The sequence below is a fragment of the Anolis sagrei genome, chromosome 6 (assembly GCF_037176765.1).
Source record: "Anolis sagrei isolate rAnoSag1 chromosome 6, rAnoSag1.mat, whole genome shotgun sequence".
NCBI lineage: Eukaryota > Metazoa > Chordata > Lepidosauria > Squamata > Dactyloidae > Anolis > Anolis sagrei.
This window is the reverse complement of record NC_090026.1, coordinates 78244303-78258448: the sequence shown is the minus strand read 5'-3', so window position 1 is coordinate 78258448 and position 14146 is coordinate 78244303. Positions and strand designations below refer to the sequence as shown.

The 14146-nt window shown below is 39.4% G+C and overlaps 1 protein-coding gene across 3 annotated transcripts in view; it reads left to right on the top strand.

The window, feature by feature from the left end:
* TMEM108 (transmembrane protein 108) overlaps positions 1-14135 on the top strand; it is a 246556-nt gene extending 232421 nt beyond the window's left edge. For 2 of the 3 annotated variants that reach the window (XM_067470209.1, XM_060781804.2), the window contains exons 5-6: positions 10977-11131; positions 13827-14135. In XM_067470209.1, coding sequence (XP_067326310.1) covers positions 10977-11131; positions 13827-13949 — 278 coding nt within the window. In that variant the 3' untranslated portion in view covers positions 13950-14135. The remainder of the gene's footprint in view (positions 1-10976; positions 11132-13826) is intronic. The other variant, XM_060781805.2, reaches the window with a different exon arrangement.
* Positions 14136-14146: the final 11 nt, after the last annotated feature.

Sequence of the window (14146 nt, the reverse complement as noted above, 5' to 3'; positions counted from 1 at the left end):
AATTATAACTGCAAGGCCAGCAAGTGCTGCATTCCCTCAAGATGCTTGAGGAACAGTGGTTGCTTTTGAGTTCTTGGCTCCTTATAGGATTGTGTCCATATGACATCACATTAGATTCAAAGAAATAGCTGTTTTTGTCTGGACCAGTATCCAGAGGGATCTTGTAGTACTTACGAGACTGAGCAAAGGAAGCCAGTTGCATAAGCTTTTATAGACTTAAGTCAACTTAATCAGATGCATGGAGAGAAGTGTCAAGGAGCAGACCTTTATTAATTCATAGCTGTAAAATTCAGTTCCTTGGCATTTCACTCCATTCATTTGATGAAGTAAACTTAGCGTATGCTACCAAATTCTGTCTCAAAGGTCCTACAAGATCAATTTTGTATCACTTGCAGATGTAACTCAGAAGTCTGTTACTATTCTTAGAGTGCCATAATGAACTTTTGGGGTGCTACTGCAGATGGCTAGCACTGTTACAGCACTACACATCTCCAGTATTTAGCCTTGAAAAGCTACCACTATGGGGAAGTCCTAAATTGCCAGCAAGAGAACAAAATCTGATGTCCACACTATCTCTGATTTTCCCCCTCCCGTCACCATCTTTATGCCTCTTAGTTTCAATTGCATAGAGTAATATGAGGGGAGTAAAAGTATTACTTATTTTTCCTAATGGCCATGCAAACACTGTCTGGTATAATTAATTTTCTCTTCTATTGATAGATATTACTTCACTGGAGTTAATTATAGTCAGAGCTACTCTGTCAGGAGAGATTAAGGGATTTGATTATGGAAGACCTTTGAGTACTGCATTTTAAATTTCCTACACTAAAATTACTAGTATTCTCTGCAACAAAAATGTTAATTCTTTAAAAATGCTATAGGGCTAATTGCTGAAAAAATGTTGCCTACCTAAAAAAGGGGAACTGGGGCTTCTGCATTCATTGGCAATACCTCATGCACCTGAGCAGCAATAAAACTTGCATCTCAAGTTGTAAAATGATTATGTATGTTTCTGATACCAGGAAAGCAAATTAATCTTACATGACTATATGTGTACAACACTGTAATGTATTCATGGGAGGTGCCTAGGCTGGTCAGAATAGCCACATTGGCTTGTTTCTTTGCAGGGTGGGGAGGAACCAAATCATACTGCGGACCATGCATTTATGTCTGAATATATATAGAAGAGTCCACATTAAGTTCCTGAAATATTGTGATGGCGTTGAAAAGGATTTCCTTCCAAATACCCAAAGAGGTTTTTTTTCTTCATTCAGACAGTACAGGGCTAGATGGGCCAATAGCCTGGTGCACTTTATTTTTAAAAATAAAGTTTTCATAATCCCTTTAATTTTGCAAAATAATTGCTTGGTGCCTTACAGGAAAGCTTATTTATATGAATTTATTTTAGGCTTTTTAAAAACCTTATCGTTGGTTAAATTAAGATGTTTGGGGAACAGTCGTTGCCTTAGAATCCTTGGCTCCTTATTGGATTGTGTCTATATAACATCACAGAGAAGATAGCACCTGGAAAGTTACCATTTAGATAAATGAACACAATGACAGACTGAAGTTGTGCATAATATAGCAGTAGCAGGATGTAGAATTATACGCACTGACTGCAAATGAATTGTCGGTACCATTTTTTAAAATGTTAGTTTCATCCCTAACAAATGAAGACTGAAAAGGTCATTTACCAGAATAGTCCAAAACATATGCTTTTCTTCAGTGGTTCTTCTTTCAAACCAGCAAAGCGACCACACTCTTGGACTAGAACAGGAATGTGTAGCATGTTGCCTTTCAGTTGTTGTTGATCTATAGTTCTCATAAGTCTTAACCTCCATAGTCATTGGTAAGAAAGGGTGGGCGTTCCAGTTAACATTTGGAAGGTTACATGTTTCCCTATCTGTGTACCAGATGAGCAGCTCAGAATATTCTGATGTGACTCAAGAGTTGTTTGTCAAGGACTAGGCCATTACTTTTTTATTATTCCTTGTTCTTGTGAAAGTACCACTAGTAAAATTTAATCACAGTTCTACGTGATCTTGGAATGGTTTCTATGTGGGACATCTGCGTGACTTGCTTATAGATGGGTTCCATGAACCAAAACAATACAAAGTCCATTCGGCCTCTCTTTTCACAGGAAGTCCTGCAGGGAAACTGGATGACTGTCAGTCAAACATTTTCAAATGTGCATACTCTAGGAGCCATCTTGTGGATAGAAAGCTGTAGTAGGACTAGTTACGATCATTGCTTAATTAACACCACAAGAACCATCCTCTGTGTATTCTAGACACATAGACGGCCACCCATGAAATCTAATGTAGAAGGACATGATTGTAAGTTTTCACACCTTTGTAAAGCTAGAATTCACACATTGCTGTTAGTTCAGTAAAAATACAAACTGATTGAGTGCTCTATTATCATATCACAGCTCTTTCCCTCTCATCATCAGGGCTTCAAATGAGCTAAGGTCTTTCGGTTTTTCACTTTCTGTGTGATCAACAAATGTATCCCCTACTTTTATTGAACAGAACTGATAATGGTAGAAAGCTCTAAAGAAACTGGTTGTTCTTGTTCTTGTGTTCTTTCAAGTTGTTTCCAACTTACAACAATCCTAAGGCAAACCTATCACAGTGTTTTCTTGGCAAGATTTGTTCAAATGGCCATCCTCTGAGACTAAGAGAATGTCACTTGCTCAAGGTCACTTCGTGGGTTTCTGTGGTTGAGAAGGCATTTGAACCCTGGTTCCAGATTCATAGTCCAACACTCAAACCACCGTACCACACTGTCAGTCTAAGTGAAATATTACCATCTGTAATCCATTTTCTGGGTCATATTTCTTTGCTTTAGTCTTTTAAAATGTAAACATCTTGCATTCCTTGCAAGGAAAATACTGTACTATATAAAGCCATTCTTAATACAATGGTAGAATATTAGAATGTGCTTAATCAAGAAGAATTAATTGAAACTGAAAAAGTAAACAGCTCTGTTTGCACAAATTTCTACTGCAAGTTTACATTTCTTTAAAAAATGTGTATGTATATGTATATGCATGTGTGTGTGTGAAAACAAGGTAGCAAATATGGCTCTCTCTCTACTTTATCTCATTTCACTTTATCCTCATAAGACCTCTGAGAAAGTGTGTGTGTCCCAGGTTACCCCTGAATTACATGGCTCAGTGAGGGCTGTTGTGTCCAAACAAGGGCCACAAGTTTGGAAAGTAAGTCATTTTCTAACAAGAATCACTACTATACCCATTACTTGCTTCTTCTATCACTGCCATTGCATATTAGCCTTTTTTAAGCTCATTGTTATAAAAAGGACCTAAATCTTAGGCGGGAAAAATCCTTTGGAAATGCTTCCCGGTGCATTTTGCTCCCAAAATATAAGAAGAAAGGTGAAGGTTATTGCTGCGTGGAAAAAGTAACAATATTACCAGTTATGGTAGTGTGGATAAGGAACATTAGGGCCCCCTGGTGGTGCAATGTGTTAAACCACTGAGCTGCTGAACGTGCTGACCAAAAGGTTGCCGGTTCAGATCCGGAGAGCGGGGTGACCTCCTGCTGTTAGGCCCAGGTTCTGCCAACCTAGCAGTTCGAAAACATGCAAATGTGAGTAGATCAATAAGTACCAGTCTGGCCGGAAAAGTAATGGCGCTCCATGCAATCATACTGGCCACATGACCTTGGAGGTGTCTATGGACAATGCAGGCTCTTTCGCTTAGGAATGGAGATAAGCACCACCCCCCAGAGTCGGAAACAACTAGACTTAATGTCAGGGGAAACCTTTACTTTATAAGGAACATTATTATTCCCTCCTTTCCCTGACCAATGTAGCATAATAACTTCTTTCTTCTAAACTCTGCCCACTGCAACACATTATCACCTTGGGTTCAAGCCCCTGTTTGTAGTCACTGCAGGGATTCTGGTGTGCTTCAAAACTTGCATGAGCTTTTTGGCCACAAATCATAGAGGAACAAAAGATTGCTTACCCAAAGCCAAGCAATGTTTTTACAACACTTAAGTTGCAGAGTTGGAAGGGATTATAGGAGTTCTGTAGGTCTAGCCTTCTATTATACAGAAGTGAATAGTTAAACCAGGGAATAAAGTGCATCTACATGTAAAATTAATGCAGTTTGACACCAATTTAATTGTCATGATTCAATACTATGAAACACTGTGAGTTGTAGTTTTCCAGGGTCTTTAATCTTCTTTGCTAGAGAGTGCTAGTGCCTTACCAAACTACAAATTCTGATTCCATAGCATGGAGCCATGGCAGTTATTGGTGTCAAACTGCATTAATTCCACAGTATAGATATACCCAAAATATCTTGATACACTGGACGTCAGTGTGATACATAACTCAGTTGAACTGCACTGTTACTTTCTATTATTTTTTTTTGAAAAACATATTCTTTCAAAAATGGTGTTCTTCTTTCCCAATTAGCAGTAAAGGAACCATCTGCTTCATAAGGCAGGTACAATTAATGGTGTCAAAACATAATAATGATAAATAATAATCATCACTGTATAATTTGTCACTGACTCTGCTTAATCATTACATGCTCACTATGACACACATACCCACCCATACAAGTCACTTTTCTTGGCATTGTAATGTGAGATAAATAACTCATTTATGGATACACCAGTAGTAGCTCCCCAATGTCATGTTTCCACAGCAGCACTGCCCTCTTTTCCCAAAGAGAGTCACCTCTTACGGAATAATTCAGCTTCCTGTGGGTTGCAGCAATTTACTTTATAAATTGGTTGTATATAGCAAAGAGATTGCTGCCACCTACAGGACATATGGCAAAATAAATATGCAACCTGATGTAGAGTTTCTGATGAAGTGGACCTAGTCCACAAGGCTTGTGCTAGGATATTTTTTTTCCTCATTAGACTCAAAGGTGCGGCTGGATTCCTTCTCATGATTTTTAAGATTTCTGTGACGCTGTGACCATGGCAGGCTTATTTTTCCACCTGATTGTTATATTTAGTAAAGCTAAAGGTTTTCCCCTGACATTAAGTCCTGTCGTGTCCAACTCTGGGGTGTGGTGCTCATCTCCATTTCTAAGCCGAAGAGCCGGCGTTGTCCGTAGACACCTCCAAGATCATGTGGCTGGCATAACCACATGGAGTGCCGTTACCTTCCTGCCAGAGCAGTACCTATTGATCTACTCACATTTGCATGTTTTCAAACTGCTAGGTTGGCAGAAGCTGTGGCTAACAGCGGAAGCTCACACTGCTCCCCAGATTCGAACCTGTGACCTTTCGGTCAACAAGCTCAGCGGTTTAACCCACTGCGCCACCAGGGGCTCCTTGTTATATTTAGATTGCCTAAATCTAGAGATTAGCAACCAATATGGCCCCTCCCCTAATACAACACCTGGTACTGCAAATAGCTGCCTGTCCCAGTACTAACCAGGCCTGTCCCCTTGGTTAGCTTCCAAAATCAGCATGTATGGCATAATTGGTGGCTTTTTATTGGATATTTGGCACTAAAGGGAACAATCTGTGTTTGCCAAAGATAATAAAGACCCACTTTGGCATTGGCACTAAAGCATAGTCACTCCCAGAGGTGATGTGAGGCCTGACCTGGTTCTTGCCACCTGAGTTATCAGATATAACTCTAATTGAGATGTACACATATTGCACTGCTGGTAAAAATGACTGTAAACGCATTCCAACTTTTTATTTCCACAAGATGAAATGTCCTGGATAATTATTTTGTTTCATATTCTCCTGAGCCCTGCCCTTGATCTGCAAATTAATCATTTTCTCAATGACAGGCCCCCTGAATATTCATTGTTTCAGCTGGATTGACAGTTATGGTAACTACCTGACTGAATCAAGTTTCTGCCATCAGAGTTTATCTAGGTGTTAAAGCATATTCTGTTTTTTGTACCTTGAAAGTTCTTAGGGAGATGATGGTTTCTCTTCCCTAATCCAGTTATTACTAGAGCATTCCTATAATCGTAAATATAGCAGAAAAATGAACGCATTTCCTGGTGGCAAAGGGAGCTCTATGAAGATGTCTTCTGAGATTTGGAAATTTCTCCAGCATCTAAGCCAATTCTTAAATTCTTCAAACAAGGCACATATTCATCCTCTTGTCAATGTGAGCCACTTAGACTAGTCATCCAGGAAATAAAAGAAATGTTTCATTGGTTTTGACCAAAGATTTATGAAGTACAAAGAGATCCTGGGGCATGTGTTCCCTATTTGTTTATGTGAATTCATTTAACTGTTTGACTGAGAACTACATGTCGTTCTGTTCCTAATCACATAATTGGTTTGATGATAAGGTCAGCATTTTCATCATATCATTCCAGTTACTTTTATTATGATCTTGATGCATCCTTGATTCTCTCTCTATTTATAAGAAAAAGAAGGAGGGGGAGAGAATGAAATTAATCATATGCACCAGAATTTGCTGGAAAGTCTTCTTAGAATTGCAACTCTTTTTCCCCCCTTGAAGCAAGACAAATAGGAATTTATTTGGAACTTCTGTTATTAAGAGCATACAGTAACACATCTGTATATATGGGAAATATGTTCTCAGACAGTTTGCAGTTATTTGAAACCATGGGTAAGACTAAACACTGTTAAATTACCTCACTTCCAATCCCAACATACAACAGAGTTGCATTAAGGGTTTTGAGAAACCTATAAATGTCAAATGTTCATAATCTATAGAAAGGAATCTCAAATTCCAGTTTGCTCAACTTGAAATGATATTTTCTTATTTGTTTTCAATCTTTCAAATGTTTGTTTATAAGAATACCATTGAAAATTATGGCCTTCATTTGACTTCATTTTATATCGATCTTGGTCAAATTACAAAATATCTTGACAAATCAGCCATTTTTCTTTCACTCTTATTTTCTTCCTATAAAATACTTCTTGTGTTGAAATCCATAATGGCATTTCAGGGCATAACTGGTTTGCATAGGTTTCATATTCTTAACAAGATACATCTCAAAAAATTATCAGCATTCATTTTAGCTTTATCATACCATATTCATTCCACACAAATATTTCCAGATCTAGTAATATCTTATTCATCATTAGAATCCAATCCAGTTAAGAAGGTACATAAACACACAGGGAAGAGAGAGCGTTAAACATTAAATCCATTAAGGGCTTTCCTGTAAGTTGTTCTGTTGTTTTGTTTTTGTAATTGCACAGATTCTTTTGATGTTCTGGACCTAGATGGAATATGTTGTTATTATGTATATTAAGGTAAAGGATAATTACGTAAGTATACAATATGTAACTGTGGTTATAAAGTTAAGATCTATGAGTGGTGATTCATGGAATGCCTATGGGGATTTTGAAAAGGCCAGTGTTTGACAGTTCATGAGGAGTAAGAATAGAGTCGAAGATTAGCATTAGTTGAGTTTAGAGATTTGAGTGATCAGGAGAGTTAGGGTAAGAAGTATCTAGCGTTAGTTAAGATATGAGAAAAAGATGTGATTTAGATGTATTTAATAAGTAATATGTGAAATTATGTTCAATTTCTGTTTTATTTTTTTTAAAAAATTATATTATTCACTTGAGCATCCAAAAAAGTTTCATATTAGAAAGCTTGGGTTCAGGCATGTGGTTCCATTTGATGCTATAGTGGTGGGACAGGAGAAGGATATAACATAGGTGCCACAAGTGGAAATAAGCAGAAGACGGTTACATTTGGTGGCTGCAGCAGTGGGACAGGAGAATATCCACACACTGGTGCCAGAAAGAGAGATAAGTGAAAACCCTTGCATTTAGTGGCATGGAGGGATTCGTGGAAAACGTCACAGTTGGTAACCATCACAGAGGGATAGTTAGAGGTAACATTTCTGTTTCTTTGCTTGTTTGTTAATACAAGCCAAAAAGTGTTTACTAGCAAATGTTTCCATTGGTGTTAATAATGTTTAGAGCAGCAGAGGGAGACCTTTAGCCCTGAAATGTTTAGAGCAACAACTCCCATAGTTCTTTATCATATCTGTATTGGCTGCTGCATCTAGGATTTGACTCAGAGGGCAAAACATTTAACATTCCTGTGTTAGAGTCTGAATTAGGAACTTTCAGGAGAGAGAGACAAATAAGGCAGCAAGAATTTTATCTTAAGTATTGTGATAGGCCACATCATGAGAAGAAAGGAAAGCTTAGAGAAGACAATTATTATGCTGGGGAGAATGGAAGGAAAAAGGAAGACGGGCTGACCAAGGTCAAGATGGATGGATGGCATCCTTGAAGTGACTGGATTGACCTTGAAGGAGCTGGAAGTGATGACGGCTGACAGGGAGCTCTGGCGTGGGCTGGTCCATGTGGTCACGAAGAGTCGGAAACGACTGAACGAATGAACAACAACAACATTGTGATAGACAATCAAGTTTGAATCTGTAATAACAATCTTTCTATTAGTTCAACAAAAAGATTTCTAGCAAGAGAACACTTTTTTCCTTTGAGTAGAGGCAGACATCGATTAAACCCCATCTGATTAGCAGTCTCACCACAGCAGTGTTCCCTGTTGCTTTGAACATAACTTTGATCCCTATATATCAATAATGTTCATAATTTGTCTGCTGAGATGCATGGTTGTCAGTTTAAATCCACAATAACTGTTTTTGCGTTCCCCCCTAAAATATTTGAATGATCTTTGGCAAACTATATTCTTTCTGTTCACTTGGGCCATCCTTTTCCTTCACAAATCTGAAGTATTGTGGTTTTGTATAGTTCTTGAATGTCTTCTCAGCCTAAGCATTTCTGCTTATTTCCCATAGTGCAACCAATATTTAAAAATAGGGTTTCAATGGTGCCTAAATAGGGGTTCCATGGTGTTGAATCAAGAAATGATATATGTTTTAGGTGATATAGACAATGAATGCTTAAAAGCATGGTAGCCATACCAGTCTTTCCTTGGACAACAATTCTGGCCACTGTTTTTTGTGGTCTTTTAGTCACCACTGGCACTGCTGTTTTTAACAGCAGCACAGTATCTAGCAAACCCCTCGTCCTAACCACCAAGGATCTGAGATTTATGTTCCTGGAAGCCTAAGAAAAATCACACTCCTGGAAGCCTCCCAAAAGCCTCTGAATCCCCTCCTTCCTAACTGCTTTGTTCTACTTTGGAAAGGAAAAGCATAGCACATTGGTTAGAATGTCAACAAAGGAGTGCGGAAACACAGGTTTAGATCTTCTTTTCAGTCATGGCTACCATCCACAGGGGCAGGATGCTATCAGCACACTGATGACACCCAAATATTTCTGCCTTCAAAAACAGCTTTAGCTATGTGTAGCATGTCTCCTCTGAATGAATGCCTGGAGGAGGTAATGGACTAGACAAAGGAAAACTAATTGAAACTGAATCCAGACAAGACGGGGATGCTTGTCACTAAAGGTCCAACCCTGGGTATGGAGGTGTGTCCACCAGTTCTAGATGGGGTTACACTCCCCCTGAAAGACTATGTTCTCAGCTTGGGAGTGCTCCTGAATCTGTCTCTCCAAATGTCAGCCCAAGTAGATGCAACAGCTGGAGTGCCTACTACCAGCTTCAGCTGATATGCTAGCTGCGCCCCTTCCTAGAATTGGAGAACCTAAAGATGGTAGTACATGTGATGGAAACCTCAAGGTTGGACTTCGGCAATGTGCCTTACATTGGGCTAGTCTGTACTAAATTTGGAAATCCCAATTAGTTCAAAACATGGCAGCCAGACTAGTTACAGGAACATCCAGGAGTGAGCATATGACATCTATACTACAGTCACTCCACTGGCTTCCAGTTTCAATGCAAAGTACAAAGTGTTGGTTTTGAGGTTGGTTTGGCTCCACGTTACCTTTAGATTGCCTTCTCCCATACAATCTATGTGTTCTGGACACTGAGGACCTCTGGGGAGTGTCTACTCCAGCCTGCCAGAACCCAACAGCCAACTGTCACCTAGAGGGCCTTTTCATTAACTGCCCTAAGACTGTGGAATCACCTGCCAGAAGACATTTGATACCTAAATCAGCTGTCCGAATCTACGATGAACCTGAACACCGATCTCTTCTAGCAGACCTACCCAGTCAGTTTTACATTGTGAATTTTAATCTGCTTTTCATAAGTGGATTTTAACTCTCTGTATCTTGTTGTGTCTGTTTTAATAGTGTTTTATATCTTGTTTTAATGAAGCTGTAACCCATCTTGAAACGCGGGGACACTGCACTGCTCCACATCATAGATGGAATGGTAAAGGCACTCCAACAAACTAGGAGGCAAGCATAGAGAAGTTTATTGTCACTTTCACCCAGGTGGATGCAAATATAGCAAGTTTGCAGCCATGAGTGCTGTATATATCTGTACTAGTACAGTATGACCTCTTTTCTCAATTTTCTTTTTAAACAGAGCCCTATTGATCCTGTGCTAGAGAAATTTTACCCTGTTTATCCTGGGATCAGAACAAGCCCCAACATCAGGAGGAATGAAATAAATGCCTCATTCAGTTGATGCTGAATTGCAGGGTTGCTAGAATTAGATATATGGTTAACAGGAAAAGATTAAGCAGGCCTTTTCTACTCAGGTTTACAGTTTCATGTAATGCTTTTCATTAAAAAACAATTATCTGATATACATAGGGGAACCAGACCTGTTTCTTTTCTCCTCATCCAGAACATGGAGGGAGGGCCTTTCATCTCTTGTGGGCTTAGGCATGATAGAGCTACGTCTGCTTCTTCTCATCCGAGTCTTGGGCAGTGGCAGTTGGGAAGAAAGAAGGGTCTTTCATCTCCTTCAGCACTTATAGTCTGGGTGAATTATAATGTTGTTATGAGTCTGACATGGTCAAAATCTCCATCTTATATGGTAAATTTTCCACACACCAGCATTTCCTTGTCATGTGTCAAAATTGGAGGGACTGAAGCGACCAAGGTGCCCATGGAGCACTCAGTTCTGCATGACTCCAATAAGCACCAAAGTCACACATTTCATTTTCAATATGCTTGTGTTCACAGCAGTCCTATTAACTGTCTGCTGCATGCGGAGAAAGAAGAAGGCATCTAATCCAGAGAACAACCTGAGCTATTGGAACAATGCTATCACCATGGACTACTTCAATAGACATGCTGTAGAATTACCAAGAGAGATACAATCGCTGGGAACATCGGAGGTAAGAATAGAAGCCAGGTTATTTCTCCTAGACCCCATCTCTTCCTGTAGAGTGGGAAGCCTTAAACCCAGCAGTCTTTCATCTCTTCATGAACTACTAATATACTGGAAGGGTTGCTGCTCCTACTCCAGGGATCATGGAGTTCCCGGGGGAGTGTTTGCTATCCCAATGCTATTGTTATAACCCTGGGGACATAGAGGCTCATGTGCTGTCATAAGTTTTGGGACACAAAGATTACAAGGGGTGCCAGGCCTCTTAGATGGCTCTTATTTGATAATGGTATTGTGCCTTGTGTCTCCTGTACTGCCGTTGCAGATTGTTTAGTATTTGGGTTTGTGTTTATGCCATGACTAGATCCCTGGACACTTATACCCAGCTCCACTTTCTTTGGCCTTTCTGTCTGCACCACCCATTCTTTTATATCCTTTGTCCTCTTGCCTTTAGTCATCCTGACTCACCTCTCTCTGTATCTTTCCTATGTTAGCTTTTTCTGTTCTTTTTCCTGTAATATCCTTTCCATAACTCAACTGCTCCTTATTCTTCCTCCGTATCCACTCCCTCTCTCCTCAGATCTCTATTTTTTCCATCTACACTACCCCTAGGTTCTGATTCTCAGTTTTTGTGTGTGTTTCAGTAACTCTTGCACATTTTTGATTCCCTCCCTCTGTCTCTCTGTGTCCCAGCAGAGGCAATATTCCCTTTTCTTTTGAGGCTTTTCCTGAACTAAGAGTTTCTTTTCCTTTTGCAAAATAGAGACATTTGGGAACATTATGTTGTTTAGTGATTCATTTCTCAGCAGCTAGAATATTCATGAAAATCCCATTCCATTGCAGTGCATAGACTGTAGTTGTTTCCATCATTATGGCACTATTATGGGACAGATGGGTCTTGCAAATTGTAATCTCACACATCTTTATCAAAGATGCAAAGAAATAGCAGTAGTAAGCTGTAGAAGTGGCACTAATGGAACAAGGTCTCTTTGAGAACATTGCACACTGTCAGCTAGTCATTTAATTTGGACAAAGCTTTTTTGGTCTGACGCAAAAGCAGAATAGTGAAATAAGAACAGATTGGTAGTTAACACAAATATAAAATGGTACAGTGCTTAGTATTTTGAACACATTCAATTTAATGTGGAAACTACATTTGAAAATACTTAGCCATTTCCTTATGAAAAGTTAATTAAAGTGCTATTTTATTCTAATATATAGAAATTTATTTAAATAAAGGTAAGGTTACCATGTAAACTAATTTTAAACTCACCATACTTGATTATAGTGGTGTTTTTTTTTCCTTATAGTTTCAAGTCTTTTAGAGGTAGGAATGAAATTAGTTGCTTCTTTTAATCATTCTCCAAATGATGTAGTGGGCAGGTTGTGTGAGTGTGTCTGTTTATCACATGTATTATATATATTCTATGATCATTTTTAATTATAACAATTATACAACCAATCTTGCTTCTCACACTACAAGATAACAACCCCCTGGTAGCGCAGCAGGTTAAACCGCTGAGCTGCTGAACTCTTTGACAGAAAAGTTGGTGTTTCAAATCTGGGGAGCAGGGTGCATTCCTGCTGTTAGGCCCAGCTTCTTACAACCTAGCAGTTTGAAAACATGAAAATGTGAATAGATCAATAGGAACCGCAAAGGCAATGGCACTCTATGCAGTCATGACCTTGGAGGCACTTCAGCTTAGAAATGGAGATGAGCATCACACCCCGGAGTCAGACATGACTAGACTTAATGTCAAGGGGAAACCTTTACTTTAACCCTAATTGAGACCTCCCCCCCGCCCCACCTGCCATATCTGAACCATACAAGGCACAATCCATGTAGCCCTCTCGCTAGAGTCAGTGGTAACTATTTAAGGGAGCAGGAACATCACCTGAGTGTATCTCTTAGTTCCCACAATCATTGCTATCTTTGGAAAACAGGGCTGCCTATGCCCCACAGTCATGCTATCCTAACATGAGGCAGAGGATATTGTCCCTCCAATAGAGCAAAATCTATCATCCCCTCCCATTGGCTTCTCTATCTGGAATTGTGGGGTGGTGGTGTTATATTGTCCACTGACCCAGACCTTTGTCTAGATAGGCTACACCCAGAATTGACAAGTATGTAAAACAACATTAAGGGATAGCTAAAATGCATTACATGCAGAGTTGGGAATCAGGAAGCAGTTATGAACAAATTTTTGCTCTGCCTAAGTGCTAAATGAGAGAAGAGATTTCAGTTAACTTAGCCATGCATTACCTTGGAAAATTAACATATTGTCCACACCCATAGATTACATGATAGATGCACATACCCCAAGATACTGGGGCGGGGGGGGGGGGGCATCTTTTTCAGTTTGTATAAACACTTTCTGGCCCTCAAACTGAGAACGTCCCTCATAATTAGAGATACCTTCTAGCCCTACAAGACAAAACCTTTCCAGTTCTCAAAAAGAGGCATGTTTTATAATAATCTTGCATCCATCACTCACATGCAAAGATCAATGAAATGAACAGAATGGTGCTTAGTGCTTCACACAAAGGCCTATCCACATCATATGACACATTTTAAAAAATCTCTTTGCATTGCACAGTGCTCATAGAGGCACACCACTGTATTGGGGATAAATATGTGACAGATTTTCTAAAGCTTAATCTTCTTTTTTCTCTCTTTCTCTCCCCTCCCTCCTCCCACTTTTCAGGACCACCTGTCTGAGCCACGCTCCCCAGCCAATGGCGATTACAGGGACACTGGCATGGTCCTTGTTAACCCCTTCTGCCAAGAAACACTGTTTGTAGGACGTGAACAAGTCTCTGAAATATGACCCTGCCCCTGCTCTAGTATTTGCAGTTGCATCTTTATGGTCCCCAAATTATAAATATATAAATATATATATTATAAATATAATCTTTGTGTAACCCTGAATTATGAGAAACATTTTCAGCTCCCCTCCCCCAAGAATTATCAGCCTCTTTTTTACAAGTGTGATTAAAACCTTTACAGACCAAACTTCGGCTTTAT